Raw genomic sequence first — 27,422 nt, 5'->3', positions numbered from 1 at the left:
GTGACGCAACAAGGCATACTCTCTGGCCGTTGTCACTCGACTACCAAGATGGCGGCCCCCGGGAGCTGTGCTCTATGGAGCTGTTGCGGCCGTGGGTGGTCGCGGGCGATGCGGGGCTGCCAGCTCCTCGGGCTTCGTAGCTCTTGGCCCGGGGACCCACTAAGTGCTCGGCTCTTGTCCCAAGAGAAGCGGGCAGCGGAAACGCACTTTGGGTTTGAGACTGTGTCGGAAGAGGAGAAGGGGGGCAAAGGTGAAAGGGGCGAGAGGGCGGATGGGAGGGATCTGACCGTCCCTGGTCTGGTTTCTTCTGGCCAGTTAGGGTTGATTTAACATCCAATTAGTTCCAGTGTTGTTGTCTGTGCAGTTATGATTTTTTTTTTTTTTTTTTTTGGAGACAGAATTTCGCTCTTGTTGCCCACACTGGAGTGCAATGGTCCGATCTTGGCTCACTGCAACCTCCGCCTCCCGGGTTCAAGCGATTCTCCTGCCTCAGCTTCCCGAGTAGCTGGGATTACAGGCGCCCGCCACCACGCCCGGCTAACTTTTTTGTATTCTTACTAGAGATGGGGTTTCACCAGGCTGGTCTCGAACTCCTGACCTCAGGTGATTCGCCTGCCTCGGCCTCCCAAAGTGCTGGGATTACAGGCGTGAGCCACCGCGCCCAGCCAGACGCCCCCTTTTTAAAAGCAGAATACTGATGACTAAATCCCATCAACTGAGCGTTTGTGATGTGCCAGGCAACATACAGACATTATTTTCAATTCTCATTTTCAACATTCCAGTAGTGGGTATTGTTATTACCATATTACACGTGAGGAAATTGAGACTTGAAGGTTAAGCAAGAAGTTGCCCAGTTGAACATATCAGTAAGTGGCGGAACCAGTATTCAAACCCAGTTTAATCTGAGTCTGAAGCCCCCGTTCTTTACCTCTAGAGAAAAATAGGGGGTTTTTTGGTTGTTTTTATTTATTTATTTATTTATTTTGAGACGGAGTTTCGCTCTTGTTGCCCAGGCTGGAGTGCAATGGCGCAATATGGGCTCACTGCAACCTCAGCCTCCTAGGTTCAAGCGATCCTCCTGCCTCAGCCTCCTGAGTAGCTGGGATTACAGGCATGCGCCACCATGTCCGACTACTTTCATATTTTTAGTAGAGACGGGGTTTCTCCACGTTGGTCAGGCTGGTCTCGAACTCCCGACCTCAGGTGATCCACCCGCCTTGGCCTCCCAAAGTGCTGGGATTACAGGCGTGAGCCACCGCCCCCAGCCTGAGAAAGAAAGAAAGAAAGAGAGAGAGAGAAAGAGAGAAAGAAAGAAAAAAAGAAAAGAAAAGAGGGAAGGAAGGAGAGAAACTATCTTCTGTGTGCCTCAGCTTCCAAATTTGCCAAGTAGAACTAATAGTAACCCTTCTTCTCTTGGAGTTCTTGTGAGTATCAAAATACTTGATACATGAAAGCACTTTAAACAGTCCCTGGCATTTAGTAATTGTTCAATAATGTTAGATATTGTTGAGCAGTTTCTTTTTGTCAGCACTGTGCCACAGGCATAGGAAAGGAAAAGGAGTGTTTTTAAACTCTGCTAGCACTATTTATAATGATGAAGGAATTGGCCCATTTTACAGATGTGTAAGGTGAGGCTCTGAGAGGTTTCTTTACTGAGTCACCCAGGAAATAAGAGAAAGTGCCCACAGTGGAATTTCCCATCCCCTTAAAGTCTACCCACCTCAACCTTGCTAATACATAGCTCTATTTTAACACTTTGAATATCGAATTCAAATTATTATTTGTTTCACAGGATTGAATGCCCAGAAAGCCAGGACAGTGGCTCATTCATTCCTGTTTCCTCAGTGCTTGATACACATTAGGAGCTTGATAATTGCTTATGGAATGAAATAAGTGGAGCCAAGTACGATAATACCAAGTATTTCATTTTATTTTATTTTTTACTTTTAAGACTAGTCAAGTGCAGTAGCAAGCACTTATTAAGGTTCTGAAACTTTCTAAAATACTTAACATTAATTCTTGTAAATAAAACTGTAAGATAAGAACTATTAGCCCAGTTTTCTTTGAGATGGAGTCTCTCTCTGTCGCCCAGGCTGGAGTCCAGTGGCTTGATCTCGGCTCACTGCAACCTCCGCCTCCCAGGTTCAAGCGATTCTCCTGTCTCAGCCTCCTGAGTAGCTGGGATTACAGGCATCTGCCACTGTGCCCTGCTAATTTTTGTATTTTCAGTAGAGACGGGGTTTCTTTTTTCTTTTTTTTTTTTTTTTTTGAGACTGAGTCTCTCTCTGTCACCCCCAGGCTGGAAGGCAGTGGCGCGATCTCGGCTCACTGCAAGCTCCGCCTCCTGGCTTCACGCCATTCTCCTGCCTCAGCCTCCCGAGTAGCTGGGACTACAGGGGCCCTCCACCATGCCCGGCTAATTTTTTGTATTTTTTTTTTTTTAGTACAGACAGGGTTTCACCATGTTAGCCAGGATGGTCTGGATCTCCTGACCTCGTGATCCACCTGCCTCGGCCTCCCAAAGTGCTGGGATTACAGGCGTGAGCCACCGCACCTGCCAATGTATAATCAACATTTTACAATGTATAATCAATGTATAATCAACATTTCACACAGTGGCAAGCAAGGAAGAAGTTAACTACTGAACTAAATATGAATTCCAGATTGGGGACTGAGATTGCAGTACAGACAGTCCTCGCTGTGCACAGTAATGCAAGACTGTGAAAATGTGCAAGCTGAAGTCATACACAATGACCTTAATCAATGGGAAAAATTAGAATTGTTTTATGACCTTTAAAAATTATCAACCATCAAAAACCCTGTCAGTTATAAATGTATAGTGAAATGAAAAAATATATACTGAAGTTGATATTTATTTACAGCCAGGTGCGATGGTTCACACCTGTAATCCCAACACTTTGGGAGGCCGAGGTAGGCACTTGAAGTCAGGAGTTCGAGACCAGCCTGGCCAACGTGGTGAAACCTCATCTCTACTAAAAATACAAAAAAAAATTAGCCAAGCATGGTGACGCACGCCTGTAATCACAGCTAATTAGGAGGCTGAGGCAGGCGAATTTCTTGAACCTGGGAGGTGGACGTTGCAGTGATCTGAGATTGGGCCACTGCACTCTAGCCTGGGCGACACAGTGAGACTGTCTCAAAAACAAAGAAAAAAAATTCTAATAAAAATTTAGAAACCTTGAGAATTAAATTCTTTTATTTCCTTGTAAAAAAATTGCCAAGAGTAGGCCGGGCGCAGTGGCTCACGCCTGTAATCCCAGCACTTTGGGAGGCCGAGGCGGGCGGATCATGAGGTCAGGAGATTGAGACCATCCTGGCTAACACGGTGAAACTCCGTCTCTACTAAAAATACAAAAAAATTAGCCAGGCATGGTGGCGGGCGCCTGTAGTCCCAGCTACTCCGGAGGCTGAGGCAGGAGAATGGCATGAACCCGGGAGGAGGAGCTTGCAGTGAGCCGAGATCACGCCACTGCACTCCAGCCTGGGCGACAGAGCAAGACTCTGTCTCAAAAAAAAAAAAAAAAAAAAAAAAAATTGCCAAGAGTAGTTTGAGCACTATTTGCCACCTTCTTGTCATATGAAATATCTTTTCTATGCCTTGGCAAATTGCCATATTTCTTTCTAAGTTTTTATCTACTTCTGATATTTTATCCTTTGTGCTTTCAATGTTATGAAATACCTCCAAGAACTCCTTTAATGTGAAAGTTTTTGCTGGCATCACTTCTTCTGCGACATCTTCAACCTTTTTGTCACAGCTCCATTTCTTGTTCATGTTGGTAAGTTCATCTTCCTGCAGTTCCTCTGGCTGTATGTCTAGAGTCTCTCCAGTGGCAGCAGTGTCAATATTCCCACAGTCATCTATTTCTCCTATAACTCCACTGACACTCAATTTGAATTTCACTTCCAGCATTATCAGCATTTTCATTTTTGTTGTTCAATTCCCTCTTTCATTTATCCAGTTATGCCACGTGTGCTTTATCACTGAAAGATAAGGAGGCAATACAAGTACATGCTTTACTGTCTGTGAACTGAGTAACTGATGCAGTGACCAGTCACCTAAAGTCTGGGAAAGAAGTGCGTGATTGGTTGCTGAACATGTTGTGTATCTGTTATTTACATAGTGATTTGTAGACTAAAGAATGTATTTTATGTAATTACTCATATTTAATATACCATTGTACTTGAATTGTGGTATTGGGTGACTGGTGTTGTTTAGCTAAACCACAGTAACTGAAATTCATGCATATTGGAACATGCAAAGCCAGGACTATTTGCTTATTTATTTATTTATTTATTTATTTTTATTTTTTTGGAGATGGAGTCTCGCTCTGTCGCCCAGGATGGAGTGCGGTGGCACGATCTCAGCTCACTGTAAGCTCCGCCTCCCAGGTTCATGCCATTCTCCTGCCTCAGCCTCCCGAGTAGCTGGGACTACAGGCGCCCACCACCACGCCCAGCTAGTTTTTTTGTATTTTTAGTAGAGATGGAGTTTCACTGTGTTAGCTAGGATGGTCTCGATCTCCGGACCTCGTGATCCCCCCGCCTCAGCCTCCCAAAGTTCTGGGATTATAGGCATGAGCCACTGCGCCCAGCCTTGTTTATTTACTTTTGAGACAAGTTCTCACTGTGCTGCCCAGGCTGGGGTACAATGTCTATTCACAGGCACAATCATAGCACACTGCAGCCTTGAACTCCTGGGTTCAAGCAGTCCTCTCCCATTAGCCCCCCGAGTAGCTGGCACTCCAGGTATGTGCCACCATGCCAGCAAGGACTATTTATACCGAGTGGAGTTAGCCTTAGTGTCCCCCAGACACCCCAAAAGATGCTCAAAAGAGCAGGCTGGGCGTGGTGGCTCACACCTGTAATCCCAGTACTTTGGGAGGCTGAGGTGGGCAGATCATGAGGTCAGGAGTTTGAGACCAGCTGGCCAACATGGTGAAACCCCATCTCTACTAAAAATACAAAAATTAGCCAGGCATGGTGGCAAGTGCCTGTAATCGTAGCTATTCGGGAGGCTGAGGCAGGAGAATCACTTGAACCTAGGAGGAGGAGGTTGCAGTGAGCCGAGATTGCGCCACTGTAACCCAGCCTGGGCGACAGAGCTAGACGCCGTCTCAAAAACAAAAGTCCGGGCACGGTGGCTCACACCTGTGATCCTAACACTTTGGGAAGCCAAGGCGGGCAGATCTGAGGTTAGGAGATCGAGACTATCCTGGCTAGCAGTGAAACCCCATCTCTACTAAAAATACAACAGATTAGCTGGGCATGGTGGCACGTGCCTGTAGTCCCAGCTACTTGGGAGGCTGAGGCAGGAGAATTGCTTGAACCCGGGAGGCGGAGGTTACAGTGAGCCAAGATCATGCCACTGCACTCCAGCCTGGGTGACAGAGCAAGACTCCGTCCCAAAAAAAATTTAAAAAAAAAAAAGGAAAGAGCGAACTTGGAAATCCAAAGGTTGAGAATAGGCATTGAAGTTTGAGTTAAAGGCGGGCTCTGTAGTCTGATTCAGCAGAAGAGAGTCATGTTTTCAATCTGTGTAGCACATTTCATCTGAGGAACTCAAAGCATCTCCTCTTCATTATCCAATTCAGCCTTCTGGCAGGGAGATAGGGAGCTGGCACTGATATAGCCGTCTTACGGGCAGAGAAACTGAGGTGAAAAACAGTTAAATGTAACTTTAAGGCCGGGCGTGGTGGCTCACGCCTGTAATCCTAGCACTTTGGGAGGCCGAGGCGGGCGGATCACGAGGTCGGGAGATCGAGACCATCCTGGCTAGCATGGTGAAACCCCGTCTCTACTAAAAATACAAAAAATTAGCTGGGCATGGTGGCGAGTGCCTGTAGTCCCAGCTACTCGGGAGGCTGAGGCAGGAGAATGGCGTGAACCCGGGAGGCAGAGCTTGCAGTGAGCCGAGATCGCGCCACTGCACTCCAGCCTGGGCGACAGAGCGAGACTCCGTCTCAAAAAAAAAAAAAATGTAACTTTAAAGGGAAACACTTCTGAGAGTCTTGGATAGTAGACTCTTTCTCTCTTTAGCTATCCCAGATTCCACAGTCTGTGTTGATCCTATGGAGAAGACTCATGAGAGCCCTCTAAATTGTGACTTAGCCCTGATTCACAGCTTGGCATCTAGGTGCCCACCAAATTGTACCTGAGGTTCTTCTCAGTGATACAGGCAGACATGAGCCGAGGTCTTTCCATCCATTAATCATGCATCTTTCATCTGTATTTTGAAACAGAGTCTCTCTTTGTCGCCCAGGCTGGAATGCAGTGGTCCAATTTCAGCTCACTGCAACCTCTACCTTCCAGGTTCAAGTGATTCTCCTGCCCCAACCACCCGAGTAGCTGGGATTACAGGTGTGCGCAACCATGCCCAGCTAATTTTTGTGTTTTTACTAGAGACAGGGTTTTGCCATGTTGGCCAGGCTAGCCTTGAACTCCTGGCCTCGAGTGAACCACCCCCCTTGGACTCCCAAAGTGCTGGGATTACAGGCAAGAGCCACCGTGCCCTGTATGCATACTTCTAATGGATCTTGTCTTTTATTATAATAACCATTAGAAAAATTCCAATTTCCCCCACCCTATCCTTTAAGAAACAGAAACATCTATTTAGTACCAGGTATATGGATGGCATTTTTACAAAGTAGTAGTCCTAAGTAATAATAATTAAGACAGCAGAAAAGAGGTTGATTTCTTCTATGAAGTACATTTAAGCCTCTTATTAAAGAGGTAATGTGATGCCATCCACGACTTAGGAGCAGCAGCGGGGAGCAGGCTGTGGAGAGGACCAGTGCAGACATGGCCAAGTCTAAGAACCACACCACACACAGCCAGTCCCGAAATGGCACAGAAATGGTATCAAGAAACCCCGATCACAAAGATATGAATCCTATTTTTTTTTCTTTGAGACGGAGTCTCGCTCTGTGGCCCAGGCGGGAGTGCAGTGGCGCCATCTCGGCTCACTGCAAGCTCCACCTCCCAGGTTCACGCCATTCTCCTGCCTCAGCCTCCCGAGTAGCTGGGACCACAGGTGCCCACCACCATGCCGGCTAATTTTTTGTATTTTTAGTAGAGACGGGGTTTCACCATGTTAGCCAGGATGGTCTCGATCTCCTGACCTCGTGATCCGCCCGCCTCAGCCTCCCAAAGTGCTGGGATTACAGGCGTGAGCCACCGCGCCTGGCCGATAAGAATCTCTCTCTTTTTTTTTTTTATAAGAATCTCTTAAGGGAGTGGACCCCAAGTTCCTGAGGAACATGCGCTTTGCCAAGAAGCACAACAAGAAAGGCCTAAAAAAGATGCAGGCCAACAGTGCCAGGGCCACGAGTGGACGTGCCGACGCTATGAAGGCCCTTGTAAAGCCCAAGGAGGTTAAGCCCGAGATCCCAAAGGGTGTCAGCCGCAAGCTCGATCCACTTGCCGACATTGCCCACCCCCAGGCTTGGGAAATGTGCTCATTCCTGCATTGCCAAGGGGCTCAAGCTATGTCGGTCAAAGGCCAAGGCCAAAGATCAAACCAAGGCCCAGGCTGCAGCTCCAGCTTAGGCTCCCAAAGGTGCCCAGACACCTACGAAGGCTTCAGAGTAGATATCTCTGTCTGCCAGTGTGAGGACAGAAGGACTGGTGTGACCCCCCTGGACTGCCATCTGCATGGGGCTGGGGTCCTCCTGTGCTATTTGTACAAATAAATCTGAGGCAGGAAAAAAAAATAAATCAATAAAGAGGTAATGTTAAGGTGTAGATTTGGGCATCAAGCATTACGACTTAGTTTCACCTTGCAAAGACAGGTCATTTCAGGGGAAAAAAGCTTCCTCCTTTTTTGTTTAGGATTTTTCTAAGGGAATACTGTTAATAGCACTATTGTGTGTGTTTCTCCCATGTCAGTCTATCAGGTGTTTGAAAGTGTGGCTAAGAAGTATGATGTGATGAATGATATGATGAGTCTTGGTATCCATCGTGTTTGGAAGGATTTGCTGCTCTGGAAGATGCGCCCACTTCCTGGGACCCAGCTGCTTGATGTTGCTGGAGGCACAGGTAATGTCGAGTTTGGTATCCTTCACTACCATTGAGCATGTTTTACAGAAATTAGTCTCTCTTGTAATGAGCTAGCTCACCTAACACGAGGCAGAAGATGGTGATTGAAAATCTGCATACTTATAACTTCTGAGAAAGGCATGCACTTATCTTTTTGACTGAATATCAATCAAAAGCATAGAATAACAGTTTTGTGCCTGTCACTTTTTTTTTTTGAGATGGAGTCTCACTCTGTCGCCCAGGCTGGCGTGCAGTGTCTCAATCTCAGCTCATTGCAACCTCTGCCTCCCAGGTTCAAGCAATTCTCCTGCCTCAGCCTCCTGAGTAGCTGGGACTACAGGCGCACTCCACCATGCCCAGCTAATATTTTGTATTTTAGTAGAGACGGGGTTTCACTGTGTTTCCCAGGCTGGTCTCGAACTCCTGAGCTCAGGCAGTCCGCCTGCCTCGGCCTCCCAAAGTGCTGGGATTACAGGCATGAGCCTGGCCGGTGCCTGTCTGCCTGTCACATTTCCTTTTTTTTTTTTTTTTTGGAGATGGAGTCTTGCTCTGTCTCCCAGACTGCAGTGCAGCAGCGGTGCAATCTCAGCTCCACTGCAACCTCCACCTCCGGGGTTCAAGCAATTCTCTGCCTCAGCCTCCTGAGTAGCTGGGATTATAGGCATGTGCCACCACGCCTGGCTAATTTTTGTATTGTTAGTAGAGACAGGGTTCCACCATCTTGGCCAGGCTGGTCTTGAACTCCTGACCTCATGATACACCCGCCTCAGCCTCCCAAGGTGCTGGGATTACAGGTGTGAGCCACTGTGCCCAGCTGCCTGTCACATTTCTAAAATACACAGATTGGCTGGCCGCAGTGGCTCACACCTGTACTCCCAGCACTTTGGGTGGCCACGGTGGGTGGATTGCCTAAGGTCAGGAGTTCAAGACCAGACTGGCCCACATGGTGAAAACCCATCTCTACTAAAAATACAAAAAAAAAGCCAGTGTGGTGGCTGGTGCCTGTAATCCCAGCTACTTGGGAGGCTGAGGCAGGAGAATTGCTTGAACTGGGGAGGTGAGGGTTGCAGTGAGCTGAGATCGTACCATTACACTCCAGCCTGGGCAACAGAGCAAGATTCTGTCTGAAAAAAAAAAAAAACAACGCAGGATTACAAAGGAAAAAGTCGAATTTTTGACCAGTGACATTTCACCATCTAAATGACTGTTTTATCTTCTGCTTAACCTTTAACCCCCTTTTCTTCTTTTTTAGGGGATGAGAGAAGCCTTTTATCACTTTATATAAGTTTTTGAGGCTGCCTTTTCTGCTTGATTTGCTATCACATCAAATATCAAAAGTTTGTGCACAGTCCTTTGTTACTTCTTGTACACTGAGCATTTGGAGAGAAAAATGTCATGATTTTACACAATGCGTCTTGGTGATGTCATTGTACATGTTAAATTACATTAGAGGCTGGGCGTGGTGGCTCACACCTATAATCATAGCACTTTGGGAGGATCACCTGAGGTTAGGAGTTCAAGACCAGTCTGGCCAACATGGTGAAACCCCGCCTCTACTAAAAATACAAAAATTCAGCTGGGCGATGGCGGGGTGTGGTGGCTCATGCCTGTAATCCCAGCACTTTGGGAGCCCGAGGCGGTCGGATCATGAGGTCAAGAGATCGAGACCATCCTGGCCAACATGGTGAAACCCCGTCTCTACTAAAAATACAAAAATTGGCCGGTTGTGGTGGCATGTGCCTGTAATCACAGCTACTCAGGAGGCTGAGGCAAGAGAATTGCTTGAACCCAGGAGGCCGAGGTTGCAGTGAGCCGAGATCAAGCCACCACACTCCAGCCTGGGCAACAGAGCGAGACTCTGTCTCAAAAAAAAAAAATTAAAAATTAAATTAAATAAAATAAAAAAATAAATAGCTGGCAAGGTGGCGGGCGTCTGTAATTCCAGCTACTCAGGAGGCTGAGGCAGGAGAATCACTGGAACCCAGGAGGCAGAGGTTGCAGTGAGCCGAGATTGTGCCATTGCTCTCCAGCCTGGGCTACAGAGCAAGACTCTGTCTCAAAAAATAATAATAATAGTAAATAAACACATAAAATTACATTAGAATAATATAAAATATAATGTAATAATTTGATAGTAATGATAGAGTAATGTATAATAATAAATTACAATAGAATAATCTCTATACTTGAAACATATTTATCTGTAGCTATGTTGGTGTGATCCTCTCCCCAAATGGAAGCTCAGAGGGCAAGAAGACACCTTGCTCTGTAGAGGGTAATTTAGCAGAATCTACCAAAATCTAAAATGCATATAAGCCTAGGATCCCACTTTTTTTTTTTTTTTGAGTCCAAGTCTCGTTCTTGTTGCCCAGGCTGAAGTGCAATGGCGCAATTTCGGCTCACCACAACCTCCGCCTCCTAGGTTCAAGCGATTTTCCTGCCTCAGCCTCCTAAGTAGCTGGGACTACAGGCATGTGCCACCACACCCAGCTAATTTTGTATTTTTAGTAGAGACGGAGTTTCTCCATGTTGGTCAGGCTGGTCTTGAACTCCCAACCTCAGGTGATACACCCACCTCAGCCTCCCAAAGTGCTGGGATTATAGGCATGAGCCGTCATGCCTGGCGGATCCCACATTTTCAATTCTTTTTTTTTTTTTTTTTTTTTTTTTTGAGATGGAGTCTTGCTCTGTTGCCCAGGCTGGAGTGCAATGGCATGATCTCGGCACACTGCAACCTCCACCTCCTGGGTTAAAGTGATTCTCATGCCTTGGCCTCCCAAGTAGCTGGGATTACAGGCGCCCATCATCATGCCTGGCTGATTTTGTGTATTTTTAGTATAGGCAAGGTTTTACTATATTGGCCAGGCTGGCCTCAAATTCCTGACCTAAGGTGATCCGCCCACCTTGGCCTCCCAAAGTGTTGAGATTACAGGCCTGACCCACTCCGCCTGGCCTCACATTTTCAATTCTATGTCGCCTAAAGAAAAACTTCCACAAAGATTTAGTCACATATATGCTCATTGCATCACATTTAATAGTAATTAAAAATTGGAAATAACCTATTTCTTCCCAATAAGGACATGGCTTTAAATTAAGGCATATCCAGTCTATGAAGTATTGTTTATCTATTTAAAACAATAAGGAAAACTTACAAGTAATGATGGAAAGGTTGCAAGGACATATTAAGTGGGAAGAATAAGAAAACACGTGGTATAACAATGTATACAATATCCCTGTTTATGTTTTTAAATTTTGTTATATGCATACCTATAAATATATTGAAATATTGTGCTCGCTTCAGTAGCGCATATACTAAATTTGGAATGATACAGAGAAGATGCACAAAGTAATATATTGAAATATATGGCCGAGCATGTTGGCTCACGCCTGTAATCCCAGCATTTGGGAGGCCGAGGCGTGTGGATCACGAGGTCAGGAGTTTGAGACCAGCCTGACCAATGTGGTGAAACCCTGTCTCTACTAAAAATACAAAAATTAGCTGGGCATGGTGGCACACACCTGTAATCCCAGCTACTCAGGAGGCTGAGGCAGGAGAATTGCTTTAACCTGGGAGGCGGAGGTTGCAGTGAGCTGAGATCGTGCTACTGCACTCTAGCCTGGGAATAGAGCGAGCCTCCGTCTCAGGAAAAAAAAAAAAAAGATATAAAATAAAAAATGACTGGAGAATGACTGGAGAATACCTGATTGGTTGGACATATGGGAGAAACAAGGATATATTTCTTGGAAATAGTGTAGGAAAAACAAAGACAAGGAAACAGCTTTTTTTTTTTTTTTTTTTGGAAACGGTCTTGCACTTTCGCCCAGGCTGGAGTGTAGTGGCGTCATCTCGGCTTACTGCAACCTCCACCCCCCAGGCCTCAAGTAATCTTCCCATCTCAGCCTCCCAAATAGCTAGGAATACAGGCATGTGCCCCACACCTGGCTAATTTTTGTAATTTTTTCGTAGAGACTGAGTTTCACCATGTTACCCAGGCTGGTCTCAAACCTCCGGGCTCAAGCAATCTGCCTACCTCAGCCTCCTGAAGCCTGAAGTGCTGGGATCACAGGCGTTAGCCACCGAGCCCAGCCGGAAACAGCATTATAAGAAAGGAAATATAGGGCCAGGCGCAATGGCTCATGCCTGTAATCCCAGCACTTTGGGAGGCCAAGGCGAGTGGATCACCTGAGGTCAAGAGTTCGAGACCAGCCTGACCAACATGATGAAACCCTATCTCTACTAAAAATACAAAATTAGCCAGGTTTGGTGGCACATGCCTGTGATCCCAGCCACTTGGGAGGCTGAGGCAGGAGAATCACTTGAACCTGGGAGGCAGAGGTTGCAGTGAGCTGAGATCGCGCCATTGCACTCCAGCCTGGGCAACAAGAGCAGAAACTCCATCTCAAAAAAAAAGAAAGAAAGAAAAGAAAATATAGAAAAGAGAGGAAAAAAGAAATAGGATTCTACAAAGCACTGGATTTGTCCTGAACAATATTTACCAGGTCACAGTATTATAAACACTTGATTTTGTTTTTTTTTTTTGAGACGGAGTCTTGCTCTGTCGCCCAGGCTGGAGTGCAGTGGCGCGATCTCGGCTCACTGCAAGCTCTGCCTCCTGGGTTCATGCCATTCTCCTGCCTCAGCCTCCTGAGTAGCTGGGACTACAGGCACCCACCACCACGCCCGGCTAATTTTTTTTTGTGTGTGTGTATTTTTTAGTAGAGATGGGGTTTCATCATGTTAGCCAAGATGGTCTCGATCTCCTGACCTCGTGATCCACCCGCCTTGGCTTCCCGAAGTGCTGGGATTACAGGCATGAGCCACCGCGCCCGGCCTCAGTTTTTATTTTATTTATTTATTTATTTTTCTGAGACGGAGTTTCGCTTTTATCACTCAGGCTGGAGTGCAATGGCGCTATCTCGGCCCACTGCAACATCCATTTCCCAGGTTTAAGCTATTCTCCTGCCGCAGCCTCCCAAGTAGCTGGGATAACAGGCGCCTGCCACCACACCTGGCTAATTTTTGTATTTTTAGTAGAGACGGGGTTTCACCATGTTGGCCAGGCTGGTCTCAGACTTCTGACCTCAGGTGATCCCCCAGTCTCAGCCTCCCAAAGTGCTGAGATTGCAGGCATGAGCCCAGCCCAATTTCTTTAATTAAAAAAAAAAGTTAGTGTTGAAATGAGTAGAAACTTCCACGTTCACACACTCAGCTATGATTGTGCCTCTGCACTCCAGCTAGGGTGATGGAGTGAGTCCCTGTCTCTAACAAAAAGAAGAAAGGACTTGGCTTTCAGCCACACTGCATCCAGTTAGCTAACACAGGTACTCCTGTGCCTCTGTTACCCCTTTGGGTTTTAGGAAATGCTGTTTCTTCCTTTTTTATTTTTGTTTTAGTCTGCATCTTTCCTCATGTTGGCTTCCCACAGGTGACATTGCATTCCGGTTCCTTAATTATGTTCAGTCCCAGCATCAGAGAAAACAGAAGAGGCAGTTAAGGGCCCAGCAAAATTTATCCTGGGAAGAAATTGCCAAAGAGTACCAGAATGAAGAAGATTCCTTGGGCGGGTCTCGTGTCGTGGTGTGTGACATCAACAAGGAGATGCTAAAGGTTGGAAAGCAGAAAGCCTTGGCTCAAGGATACAGAGCTGGTGAGTCCTGCAGAAGGCAGACACAGGGGAAGTATTTGTGTCTTTATAGAATAAGGTGGAATATGTGAAATATTGAAATGCTTTATCTTTTGGCTTTCAGAAACTTATAGATGGGCAGGTTGAAGATGATTTGCATGGCTGAATCTAGTTTGTGTGCTATTATATGCATTATTTATGCATAGCAGCCCATTGAGTGAGCTTACCCAGCCCTATGTGACTGGGATCACTAGATCCCAAATAAGTCAAGAATCTTACCCAAGTCACACAACTTCTCAGTAGCAGATCCCAAATTGGAGTTGAATCTTCAGATCTCAGCTCTGAGACCCTGAGACAGAAGTTTTGCTGTCATTTCCCAGCAGCTTCAGGGTGACTTCGGTGTATCATTCCCATTCTTGAACCATTCCATTCTCCTGTCCATACTAGGATAGTTTGATTGCTGTGCAACTGGACCTCTCATCTCCTGTAAAGAAAGAACTTCTGGCTGGGCCCATGGCTCACACCTATAATCTCAGAACTTTGGGAGGCCACAATAGGAGGATTACTTGAGCCCAAGAGTTCCAGGCTGCAGTGAGCTATGATTGCACCTCTGCACTCCAGCCTGAGTGACAGAGCGAGACCCTGTCTCTAAAGAAATTTAAACAATAAAAAAAGAAATAACTTGCCCTTCAGCCACAAGGAGTGCAGTTAGCTAGCAGCCTCCACCTATTACCACATCAGCCTCTGCTTCAGCTTCCAAGGGAGGCCCGGCTCTTTTGTGGCAGCCCGTAGCCAATGGCTGAACACTGTGGGACTACTAGGGCCTGGACATTTTCCAAGCAAGACTCTTCAACAGCCAGCCTGTGTTCCGGAGGTCCCTATTGGGTAGGCTGAGCCTTTGTCAGATCTGCATTAAGGTCTAAAGGCTTTCCTTGCTCAGTCTTTCTTCCTCTCCCTTTGTCTACTCTGTGTTTCCCCTGCCACACACACAAAAAATTATTATACTCCTTGGACCATCTCAGCATGTTTCTCAGAGGACCCAACTGATACACTCAAAGAAACACTCGTGAACAGTACTCCTCACACTTCCCCACTGTGGTAAATACGAAGAGCAGATAGGCAGATGACTGCATGCCTATCTCTGTGAGATTACTGCAAGCTCAAAATGGATGATTTGTGTGCTAGCTTAAAAATGTAAATTGTGGCAGCGAGGTGGCTCATGCCTGTAATCACAGCACTTTGGAATGCCGAGGGTGAAGGATCGCTTGAAGCCAGGAGTTCAAGACCAGCCTAGGCAACATAGTGAGACTCTGTCTCTACAAAAAATTTAAGTTAGCCAAGTGTGGTGATACACACCTGTAGTAACAGCTACTTGGGAGGCTGAAGCAGGAGGATCACTTGAATCCAGGAGGTCGAGACTGCAGTGAGCCATGATCATGCCACTGCACTCCAGCCTGGGCAACAGAGTAAGACCCTGTCTCAAAAAAAAGCAAATTTGGCTAGGCGTGGTGGTTCACGCCTGTAATCCCAGCACTTTGGGAGGCCAAGGCGGGGTGGATCACCTGAGGTCTGGAGTTTGAGACCAGCCTGACCAATATGGAGAAACCCTGTCTCTACTAAAAATACAAAATTAGCTGGGTGTGGTGACACATGCCTGTAATCCCAGCTATTTGAAGGCTGAGGCAGGAGAATTGCTTGAACCTGGAAGGTGGGGAGGTTGTGGTGAACCAAGATGGTGCCATTGCACTCCAGCCTAGGCAACAAGAGAGAAACTCCATCCTGGCAACTGCACCCTGTTGGCCCAGTTTTTTTTTTTGTTGTTGTTGTTGTTGTTTCTGAGACAGAGTCTCGCCCTGTTGCCCAGGATGGAGTACAGTGGAGCGATCTCGGGTCACTACAACCTCTGCCTCCCGGGTTCAAGCAATTCTTGTGCCTCAGCCTCCCGAGTAGCTGGGATTACAGCTGCACAGCACCATACCCGGCTAATTTTTTTGTATTTTTAGTAGAGACGGGGTTTCACTATGTTGGCCAGGCTGGTCTCGAACTCCTGGCCTCATGTGATCTGTCCACCCATGCCTCCCAAAGTGTTGGGATTACAGGTGTGAGCCACTGCGCCCGGCCCAGCTTTTCAGAGCCGCTATTCTGCCCTCTTCCATGCTGGCCAGGGACCACAGATGGCCACTGTGAGGGGCAGTGGTATATAACAAAGAACGTCCCTCAGGTCAACATCAGCACTTCTCTCCTTCTCCTCCCCCACCATGAGTGTCTATGGTTATTTTAGCTCAAATCTTCCTCCTCTTCCTCCTCCCACCCCCAGAAGGAGCTGCCTAGACGAGCTGCAGCCCACTTGGCCCCCAAGCTGAAGGGCTCCTTTGTTAACCATCAATACTGGTCAGAAGGCGGACAGTCGCTAGTGTTTTTAGACAAAGGCACTATGTTTCCTTACTCCTACTGACAAACATGTTTCCCTTCTCTCTGGTACTCAGCCATAAAGAACGGAAAACAAAGATATTGAAATGATAAGCAGTGTTCCATTTCTGGAATCATCTCTTCCATTGCATAGCCTGCCCGTCGAGCTCTCCTAAGCACCAAGACAAATGCATCTGCGTAGGAATTATTAAGTGCCCCATAGTACAGATTTATCTTTCCTCCTTGTTTTATCAATCTCCAATAATCATACCTTTGCAAAAACATCATGAAAAGTAGAAACTAAGTAGGAGGACCCTAGAAATTATTTAATAAATATAAAAGTTAATGTGTGGTCGGGCGTGGTAGCTTATGCCTGTAATCCCAGCACTTTGGGAGGCTGGGGCAGGCAGATCACCTGAGGTCAAAAGTTTGAGACCAGCCTGGTCAACATGGTGAAACCCTGTATCTACTAAAAATACAAAAATTAGCCAGGCGTGGTGGTGCGCGCCTGTAATCCCAGCTGCTCAGGAGGCTGAGGCACGAGAATCTCTTGAACCCAGGAGGTGGATGTCGCACCACTACACTCCAGACTGGGTGACAGAGCGAGGCTCTGTCTCAAAAAAAAAAAAAGTTAACGTGTAACTTAACTACTTTTTTTTTTTTTTTTTGAGACAGAGTCTCGCTCTGTTGCCCAGGCTGGAGTGCAGTGGCGCAATCTCGGCTCACTGCAAGCTCTGCCTCCCGGGTTCACGCCATTCTCTTGCCTCAGCCTCCGCAGCAGCTGGGACTACAGGCACATGCCGCCACGCCCGGCTAATTTTTGTATTTTTAGTAGAGACAGGGTTTCTCTGTGTTAGCCAGGATGGTCTCGATCTCCTGACCTTGTGATCCGCCCGCCTCGGCCTCCCAAAGTGCTGGGATTACAGGTGTGAGCCACTGCACCCAGCCCTTAACTACTTTTTTTTTAATGTATAGCATGGTTATGTGTTTTATTTATATTTTTTATGTAGCACTTTCCTTCCCAAATGGAAGATCTTAGGGGCAGGAGCTTTAAAATATATACATATTTGGCTGGGTGCCGTGGCTCACACCTGTAATCCCAGCACTTCGGGAGGCCGAGGCAGGTGGATCACCTGAGGTCAGGAGTTCGAGAATAGCCTGGCCAACATGGCGAAACCCTGTCTCTACTAAAAATACAAAAAAAAAATCAGGCAGGTGAGTAGCTAGGATTATAGGTGTATGCCACCATGCCTGGCTAATTTTTGTATTTTTAGTAGAGATAGGGTTTTGCCATGTTGGCCAGGCTACTCTCAAACTCTTGGCCTCAAGTGGTCTGCCCTCTTCAGCCTCCCAAAGTGCTGGGATTGCAGGTGTGGGCTATCGCACCTGGCCTGGAAAAGTATTAAGAAGAAAGTAAATGTTAACCATAATTCCAACATTCAGAGTTGCCCCTCAATATGGTAATGTTTCCTTCCTTTTTCCTAATTATCCCTTTTTATAAAGTTGAGAACATCCTATATATACAATTTATTTATTTGTTTGTTTATTTATTTATTTATTTTTGAGACAGAGTCCTGCTTTGTCACCCAGGCTGGATTGCAGTGGTACGATCTTAGCTCACTGCAACCTCCGCCTCCCGGTTCAAGCGATTCCCCTGCCTCAGCCTCCCAAGTAGCTGGGATTACAGGCACCCTCCACCAAGCCCAGCTAATTTTTGTATTTTTAGTAGAGAGGGGGTTTCACCATCTTGGCCAGGCTGGTCTCGAACTCTTGACCTCGTGATCCACCTGCCTCGGCCTTCCAAAGTGCTGGGATTACAGGCATGAGCCACCGCGCCCGTCCTACAATTTAGTAATCCTGCTTTAATTTACTATGGTATCAAAAGATTTCTCCACGTCATTAGAAATTCCTTGAAATCATTATTTTTATTTTTTTTTATTTTATTTTATTTTTGAGACGGAGTCTCGCTCGGTCACCCAGGCTGGAGTGCGGTGGCGCGATCTCGGCTCACTGCAAGCTCCACCTCCCAGGTTCACACCATTCTCCTGCCTCAGACTCCTGATTAGCTGGAACTACAGGCACCCACCACCACGTCTGGCTAATTTTTGTGTTTTTAGTAGAGACGGGGTTTCACCATGTTAGCCCAGATGGTCTTGATCTCCTGACCTCATGATCCGCCCGCCTCGGCCTCCCAAAGTGCCGGGATTACAGGCGTGAGCCACCACACCTGGCCAAAATCATTATTTTTTATGCTATTCTTCCATATGGATGTTTCATGATTCATATAACCAATAACCAATTGAGAATTATTTTTTTCCCCAACGTTTTGCATGTAGCACAAGTTTGTGACATTCTTATTTGTAATTTTTGCATGGATTCATTCGTTTACTGACTGTATAACCTTAGTCAAGTGTTTAAACTCTAATAACTACTTCATACTAGGAGGTGATATGCCATAGCTGTTGAAAACATAGGCTGTGGGTTCCAGTCCATCTGTGTGACCTTGGGCAAGCAACCTTTCTCTTTTTGCTTTTTATTTTTTCGAGATATGGTCTTCTGTGTTACCCAGGCTGGTCTTGAACTCCTGGGCTCAAGCTCTCCTCCCACCTCAGCCTCCTGAGTCTCTGGGATTACAGGTGCATGCCACCATGCTCAGCTCAGACTTTAAACCTTTCTGATGTTCACTTTGCTGACCTGAAACATGAGGATAATGGTAGTAACTCTCTCACAGAGTTGGTATGAGGATATACTAAGATAATCTATCTAAAGATGTACATAAAATAACACAGACCCTGCCACTTGATAAGGGCCCTCTAAGCAGTAGCTGTGATGATGATGTCAATGTCCTTTCCCTAAAAATCAAATCACTGGGTCAAAAGGCATACTTTTTTTTTTTTTTTTGAGACAGAGTCTCGCTGTGTCACCCAGGCTGGAGTGCAGTGGTGCGATCTCAGCTCACTGCAACCTCCACCTCCCAAATTCAAGCAATTCTCCTGCCTCTGCCTCCCCAGTAGCTGGGACTACAGGTGCATGCCACCACGCCCGGCTAATTTTTTGTATTTTTAGTAGAGACGGGGTTTCACCGTGTTTCGATCTCCTGACCTCGTGATCTGCCTCCCTCAGCTTCCCAAAATGCTGGGATTACAGGCGTGAGCCACCGCACCTGGCCAGGTATACTTATTTTTAAGGCCCTTGGTAGATACTGTTAATTTGCTTTCCAGAAAGGTTATTTTCATTTACCTTCCTCTATACAGTCTTCTTTTTGTATTTTACATCTAATTCGCTGTAGGTTGTATAATGTTAAAGTCTAATCAAGATCCTTGGAGGACACAGCCACCCTGATAGGGGCCTCTGGTGATCTCTGAATCTCAGACCTGGACACGCTGATGCTCTATGATTCCAATAAAACCAGTAAAACTCTGCTAAATTCTGTACTTAGAGTAACTCAGTTAATACTTTTAGTAACCCTATAAAGTAGGCACTAGTTTTTAACTCCATTTTACAGATGAGGAAACAGACAAAGTAGTTTATTCAAGAATACACAGGCCAGGCACAGTGGCTCACATCTGTAATTCCAGCACTTTGGGAGGCCGAGGCGGGAGGATTGCTTGAGCCCAGGAGTTTGAGACCAGCCTGGGCAAGATGACGAGACCTCGTCTCTACAGAAGAAATTTTTAAAAACTAGCTGGGCAGGGTGGTGTGTGCCTATAGTCCCAACTACTGGGGATACTAAGGCAGGAGGATCCTTTGAGTCCAGGAGTTTGAGGATGCAGTGAGCTGTGTGCCACTGTACTCCAGCCTGGGTGAGAAAGCAAGACCTCCCCATGTCTAAAAAAAATTATAATGATTGATTAAAAATATAAAAGGAAAAATATGTATATATAAGGAATATGGTGAAGCTGGGATTAGAATCCAGGCAGCCTAACCACCCAGGACTTGGGCTCTCCAGCTCAATGCTCTACATGAAATGAATTCACTGGGGGCAGGAAAAACAGCTACCCACACTGAGACCTGGAACTCACTTTCTCTTTCAGGACTTGCATGGGTATTAGGAGATGCTGAAGAACTGCCCTTTGATGATGACAAGTTTGATATTTACACCATTGCCTTTGGGATCCGGAATGTCACACACATTGATCAGGTATGAATGGCTGCATCCTCAGCTTGTATGACTCTCAGGAAATTACCTCTGTTGTAGAGCTACAGTGAGTGAGGAAAGAAGGAGAGTTTTGTTTTTTGAGATGGGGTCTTGGTATGTTGCCCAGGCTAGTCTCAAACTCCTGGGCTCAAGCAGTCCTTCCACGTCTGCCTCCCAAGTAGCTGGGATTACAGGAACCTTACAGGAACCCACCACCACACCCAGGGAGAGAGAGAGAGAGAGAGAGAGAGAGAGAGAGAGAGAGAGAGATAGATAGATTTTTTTTTTTTAATCTTAAAAAAAAATAATGTTTAAGGGCTTGGCGCTTGAGTGGAATGCCTGTTTGAAGTTTAGGGTCCTCGATCCTTTAAGTTGACAAATTTTCTAGTCACAAAATTGAAAAAGACTGAAGCCACAGAGCTGATCTCCATAGAAGTCTGTCTTACTTGGATTGGTATTCACATCTTTGGGATTTAGTCTTGCTCTGGCCTTTTGTGTATTTCCTCATACTTGTGAAGCTGCCTGACCCTGTGAATTTGCAGAAAATCAGAGACATGTCAGAGGCTGACAAAGACAAGGGCCCTCAAACACTGTTTTGACAAAAGATAGCTGGATTCATGGCTTTTCTACAGGAAAAGGGGAACGTTCAGCTCTTAATCTGATGGAGCTCTTCTTTGTTCCTACTTTATTTTTTGTAGAGATGGGGTTTTGCCATGTTGACCAGGTTGATCTCGAACTCCTGAGCTCAAGTGATCCTCCCACCTCAGCCTCCCAAAATGCTGGGATTACAGGCCTGAGCCACCATGCCTGGCCTTTATTCCTACTTTAATATTCTGTTCAAAACACTTGAAGACCATGTGCAAGGCAAAGAGTTTCATTTCAGTAACATGGTCTCTGGTTGCCTGGGTCCTCTGGTTAAGTGGTAAGTTCTTTATGGTGTTCATCAGCTTGGTTTGCATCACCTTTCCTATGTCAGTAGCCAGTTTATTATTTTGTTGAATGAAAACTTTTTTTTTTTTTGAGACAGAGTCTCGCTCTGTTGCCACGCTGGAGTGCAGTGGCGCGATCTTGGCTCACTACAACCTCTGTCTCCTGGGTTCAAGCAATTCTCCTGCGTCAGCCTCCCGAGTAGCTGGGACTACAGGCGTGTGCCACCACGCCCAGCTAATTTTTGTATTTATCAGTAGAGACGGCATTTCACTATGTTGGCCAGGATGGTCTCTGTCTCTTGACCTCATGATCCTCCCGCCTTGGCCTCCCAAAGTGCTGGGATTACAGGCGTGAGCCACCACGCCTGGGGAAAAAAATTTTTTTAATAGGTTCAAAGTTCAAAAGGCACAAAAGGTTATATGTGACAATCTCCCTCCCATCCTTGCCTCCTCTCCCATTCAGTGCTTCTCCCTTCAGACAGTCACCAGCTTCTTGTGTATCTTTGTCAAGATGTTTTGTGAATTGGTTATGATTCACATAACTAATAACCAATTGATATTTCTTTTTTTCCTATGTTTTGCATGTAGCACAACTTTGTGACATCCTTATTTGTAATTTTTGCACGGATTCGATCATTTGTTTACTGACTAACCTTAGACAAGTGTTTGTGATGTTTTGTGCCAAGGTGTATATACTATTTTCTTTCTTTTTTCTTTTTTTTGTTTGGAGACGGACTCTCACTCTGTTACCCAGGCTGGAGTACAGTAACGTGATCTCAGCTCACTGCAGCCAGTTGAGAGTTCAACCTCAGCTGGTCTTGAACTCTTTGGAGGCCTCCAGGCTGGCCTCCCAACTCTTAGGGAGGCCGAGGTGGGCAGATCACGAGGTCAGGAGATCAAGACCATCCTGGCCAACATGGTGAAACCCCGTCTCTACTAAAAATACAAAAATTAGCTGGGCGTGGCGGCACGAACCTGTAGTCCCAGCTACTTGGGAGGCTGAGTTGGGAAAATCCCTTGAACCCAGGAGGTGGAGGCTGCAGTGAGCCGAGATCACACCACTGCACTCCGCCTGGGCGACAGAGTGAGACTCCACCTCAAAAATAAATAAATAGATAGATGGATAGAATAAAAGTAAACAAGTATTTCTTGGAGATTTTTCCTTGTAAGTACATAAAGAGCACTGGCTCTTTTTATTTTTTTATTTTATTATTATTATTATTTTTTGAGACAGAGTCTCACTCTGTCACCCAGGCTAGAGTGCAGTGGAGAGATCTGGGCTCACTGAAACCTCCGCCTCCTGGGTTCAAGTGATTCTCCTGCCTCAGCCTCCCAAGTAGCTGGGGTTACAGGCATGCGCCACCATGCCCGACTAATTTTGTATTTTTAGTAGAGACGGAGTTTCTCCATGTTGGTCAGGCTGGTCTCAAACTCCCAACCTCAGGTGATCCACCCACCTCGGCCTTCCAAAGTGCTGGGATTACAGGCGTGAGCCACTGCACCTGGCACTTTTTAAAATAGTTGAATACAGGCCAGGCGTGGTGGCTCACACCTGTAATCCCAGCACTTTGGGAGGCCGAGGCGGGTGGATCATGAGGTCAGGAGTTCGAGACCAGCCTGACCAACATGGTGAAAACCCCGTCTCTACTAAAAATACAAAAATTAGCTGGGCGTGGTGGCGCGTGTCTATAGTCCCAGATACTTGGGAGGCTGAGGGAGAAGAATCGCTTGAACCCGTGAGGCAGAGGTTGCGGTGAGTTGAGATCGCACCACTGCACTCCAGCCTGGGCGACAGAACGAGACTCCGTTTCAAAAAAAAAAAAATAAGAAGTTGAATAGATTCCATTTATATTTATATTTCATAATTTAGTCTCTTATTAATCGTTAAAGATGCTTCTAATCTTGTGCTATTCAAACACTTGTCTTTTGACAACTGTTTTACAGCAAATTTTAAAATGACTTCATTTCATAAAATAGAATGTGCTGGGCACAGTAGCTCACGCCTGTAATCCCAGCACTTCGGGAGGCCAAGGCGGGCAGATCACTTGAGGTCAGGAGTTTGAGACCAGCCTGGCCAACATGGTGAAACCCTGTGTATACTAAAAATACAAAAATTAGCCAGGCATGGTGGCGGGCATCTGTAATCCCAGCTACTTGGGAGGCTGAGACAGGAGAATTGCTTGAACCCGGGAGGTGGAGGTTGCAGTGAGCCGAGATTGTGCCACTGCACTCCAGCCTGGGAGACAGAGCAAGACTCCATCTCAAAAAAATAAAAAATAAATAAAAATAGAATGCATCCCAATGAGTTGAGCAGAAGACATTGGCTTTATAGACACAGAAAGACTGAAGAAAGCAGAGAAGCAAAGAACAAAGAGTGTATTATTCATCCTTTCAAAACTACTTTTCTTGAAAGGCTGTGATAGGGAGGCAGAATAATAAAAAAAATAGGCTGGGTGTGGTGGCCCAAGTCTGTAATCCTAGCACTTTGGGAGGCCGAGGTGGAAGGATCACCTGAAGTCTCTAGTTCAAGACCAGTCTGGCCAACATGGCGAAACTCCATCTCTACTAAAAATGCAAAAATTAGCCGGGTGTGGTGGCATGTACCTGTAGTCCCAGCAACATGGGAGGCTGAGGCAGGAGAATCACTTGAACCCAGGACGCAGAGGTTGCAGTGAGCTGAGATCATGCCACTGCACTCCAGACTGGGTGACAGAGCGAGACTCTGTCTAAAAAAAAAAAAAATTTTAAACAGGAGTGTTGGAGAAATTGACTGTATCTCTTTCTCCTGATCTCTCTAGAAGGTCAGCTGACAACTTAGTTTCAGTTTGGTGATGTGGAACTATGGAGTCAAAAGTTGGGTGACTGCATCTTGATTCTTAGTCTGGTCTGTTGGAACCTAGTGCAGAAACAATCCAAAACAATGGCTTCCTATACTTTTTATTTAAAAGTGAATAACCGGCCAGGCCTGGTGGCTCACACCTGTAATCCTAGCACCTTGTGAGGCCGAGGCGAGTGGATCACTTCAGGCCAGGAGTTCAAGACTGGCCTGGCCAACATGGTGAAACCCTTTTTCTACTAAAAACACAAAATTAGTTGGGTGTGGTGGTGCATGCCTGTAATCCCAGGTACTTGGGAGTCTGAGGCAAGAGAATCACTTGAACCCGGGAGGTGGAGGTTGCAGTGAGCTGAGACCATGCCATTGCACTCTAGCCTGGGCAACAAGAGCGAAACTCTGTCTCAAAAAAACAAACAAATAGTCTGGGTGCGGTGGCTCACGCCTGTAATCCCAGCACTTTGGGAGGCCGAGGCTGGCAGACCACCTGATGTTGGGGGTTCGAGACAAGCCTGACCAATGTGGAGAAACCCCGTCTCTACTAAAAATACAAAATTAGCCGGGTGTGGTGGTACGTGCCTGTAATCCTAGCTACTCGGGAGGCTGAGGCAGGAAAATCGCTTCAACCTGAGAGGCGGAGGTTGTGGTGAACCGAGATCATGCCATTGCACTCCAGCCTGGGCAACAAGAGCAAAATTCCACCTCAAAAACAAACAAACAAAAAATTAGCAGGGCGTGGTGGCAGGCACCTGTAGTTCAGCTACTCAGGAAGCTGAGGTAGGAGAATCGCTTGAACCTGGGAGGCAGCGGTTGCAGTGAGCTGAGATCACACCACTGCACTCCAGTCTGGGCGACGGAGCAAGACTCCATTGCAAAAAATAAAAATAAAAAATAAAAAATAAAGTGAATAACCCACGTACATGTCATTCCCACAGTAGAAGCATTTCTGTAAGATAGATTCCTTGAAGTAAAATTGCTTTATCAGAGAGGATATCCATTGTGATTTTGAAAGGTAACTCTAAACTTACCCTTCATGCAATTGTACCAATCTGTAGTCAGTTTAGATTACCCCAGCTAACTTTGTCTAGTCACCGGCAGCAGAATGCCTATAGCATTTGGGATACGTAGGGTTATTGCTGCTGTTACAGCTTCCCAAGTGAGAACAAACAAGAGGTTTGTGGGCCATGATAACTTTTTTAATGCCTGCAGAAGCTAAAGCTGTCTTGGCCTCATGGAATTGGGTGAGGTCTACTGAGGAGTGTGTCCTGTTGTTCCTTGTCTTGCTCAGGCACTCCAGGAAGCTCATCGGGTGCTGAAACCAGGAGGACGGTTTCTCTGTCTGGAATTTAGCCAAGTGAACAATCCCCTCATATCCAGGTTGGCATTGTTAATAGGGCTTTATCTTCATTGTATAGCCAAGGTTTCCCACCCCGAAATGGATTGAAAATAGCCAGTAAGCTATAAGCATGAACTTTGTAGTTCAGAGTACCAGAGGTCAGCCAGTTCTGAATGACAATACCTAGGCCACAAGAGTCTCAAACCAGACCCAAGTTGGCTTACATATGTATATTAAGAAATTGACTTAGAAGCCCCTATTTAAAAATCAGGAAATGCCTGGTCCAATGGTAGTGGGTTATCAGAACTTATTAGTGGCAATAACGTTGCTACTCAACCCCCCTCTGATAAATTTGACTGGCTTAAAAAAAAAAAAATCAGGACATTTGGGCCAAGTGCAGTGGCTCATGCTTGTAATCCCAGCACTTTGGGAGGCTGAGGCGGGAGGATCACTTGAGGCCAGGAGTTCAAGACCAGCCTGGGCAACATAGTGAGACCCTATCTCTAAAAAAAAAAAAAAAAAAATTTAAATCAGGAAATTTTCCATAAAAATCTGAATTTCCAGCTTCACTTGAGAAATCAGATACATGGCAGCCCTGGGTAGGCCTATCTCCCCACATGCCACAGGGAGGGCTGAGTAGTAACTGTCCCTTCTCCACTTCATAATACTTCCTAACTGTACCTGTCAGCACTTCTACAGGTCTTGTACCTGACCCACTTAATTCAGGTTCTTGCTTGATCCCTACAGGCATTTGAGTTTGTGACCCCAGGTTTAGTCCTTCTTTCTTCTTATCTAGGGAAGAAGTGAGGGGCATGTTCTAATCTTCATCTTTTACCTTTTTGTTTGCCTAGGCTTTATGATCTATATAGCTTCCAGGTCATCCCTGTCCTGGGAGAGGTCATCGCTGGAGACTGGAAGTCCTATCAGTACCTTGTAGAGAGTATCCGAAGGTTTCCGTCTCAGGTATGAAACTTCTATAGCTTTAAACAAAGGCCCTACAGTGATATCCAGGCTACCCTGGCTTTATCATCTTTCCTTGTGTTTCAGGAAGAGTTCAAGGAGATGATAGAAGATGCAGGCTTTCACAAGGTGACTTACGAAAGTCTAACATCAGGCATTGTGGCCATTCATTCTGGCTTCAAACTTTAATTCCTTTCCTATCATGGAGCATGAACCAGTCACATCCTGTTGAAAGCCTGGAACTGAAGGATAATCTGGCAAATGAGACAGCAGCAGAGCATCTCCTCTTAAGGATACGTGCCTTGGACTCATGTTTGAATCGAACAGTCTCAAAGTGGAAGAACAAATTCTTGTCACTTTTTTACAGCTTTCTTTGGAGCTGCTTCAGTCCATCTCCCAGAGGCATTTGGTCTGTATCTTTGCTCAACTGCTAATTTCTCTTGGCTGTAGGGTGTGTGGTTAAGGTACAACCACCCCTAAAGCTCAGTTTTGAAGTGAGCGTATTTATAGCTTCTCTGCTGGTGCTGCCTTCTAGAGGGATGATAGATCATTTGAACCCAATGACAATTTTTAACCAGAAAATTTAATTGTACCTGAATCAACCTTTCAGCCTAGGACGAAGTCTAGGCCCAAGTCAGAGTATTAGTGATCATGAGAATTGTGTGCTGAACCAGTAAACGAGTTTACCTTTTGATGGTACTTGTCATTTTTTCTTGAAGGGGGTAAGGAAAATATATTTTTCTTTTACTTTTTTTTTTTTTTTTTCCGAGATGGAGTTTTCCTCTGTCACCCAGGCTGGAGTGCAGTGGTGCAATCTCTGCTCACCGTAACCTCCACCTTGTGGGTTCAAGCAGTTCTCCTGCCTCAGCCTCCCAAGTAGCTGGGATTACAGGTGCGCGCCACCACGCCCGGCTAATTTTTTTGTATTTTTAGTAGATAAGGGATTTTACCATGTTGGCCGCACCTGGCCAGAAAATATATTTTTCATCATTCTTTCAGTCCTCTTCCATAAAAAGCTACTATGTAGGTTGGGTGCAGTGGCTCACGCCTGTAATCCCAGCACTTTCGTAGGCCGAGGCAGGTGGATCACGAGGTCAGGAGTTTGAGACCAGCCTGGCCAGCATGGTGAAATCCTGTC

The 27,422-nt window shown here is 46.0% G+C and overlaps 1 protein-coding gene and 1 pseudogene across 1 annotated transcript; both read left to right on the top strand.

The window, feature by feature from the left end:
* COQ5 (coenzyme Q5, methyltransferase) lies at positions 1–26,978 on the top strand. The gene is made up of 7 exons (XM_509428.6): positions 1–250; positions 7,906–8,055; positions 13,482–13,703; positions 20,123–20,229; positions 25,277–25,365; positions 26,176–26,287; positions 26,372–26,978. Exons 1-7 carry the CDS (start codon positions 49–51, stop codon positions 26,471–26,473), a joined length of 984 nt encoding a protein of 327 aa, XP_509428.2. The 5' UTR covers positions 1–48; the 3' UTR covers positions 26,474–26,978.
* On the top strand, positions 6,724–7,714 carry LOC467181 (large ribosomal subunit protein eL29-like; annotated as a pseudogene).
* Positions 26,979–27,422: the final 444 nt, after the last annotated feature.

Source organism: Pan troglodytes, chromosome 10, assembly GCF_028858775.2.
Source record: "Pan troglodytes isolate AG18354 chromosome 10, NHGRI_mPanTro3-v2.0_pri, whole genome shotgun sequence".
Taxonomy (NCBI): Eukaryota; Metazoa; Chordata; class Mammalia; order Primates; family Hominidae; genus Pan; species Pan troglodytes.
The sequence above is the reverse complement of the archived record's forward strand: the minus strand, read 5'-3'. Positions and strand labels throughout refer to the sequence as shown.

What these genes read in the sequence shown, in the direction of transcription:
- COQ5 (XM_509428.6), top strand. Translation starts at nt 49, where the DNA reads ATGGCGGCCCCCGGGAGCTGTGCTCTATGGAGCTGTTGCGGCCGTGGG. An exon ending in ATGTCACACACATTGATCAG is followed by an intron (nt 20,230 to 25,276) that starts GTATGAATGGCT and finishes TGTCTTGCTCAG; the next exon opens with GCACTCCAGGAAGCTCATCG. An exon ending in TCCGAAGGTTTCCGTCTCAG is followed by an intron (nt 26,288 to 26,371) that starts GTATGAAACTTC and finishes CTTGTGTTTCAG; the next exon opens with GAAGAGTTCAAGGAGATGAT.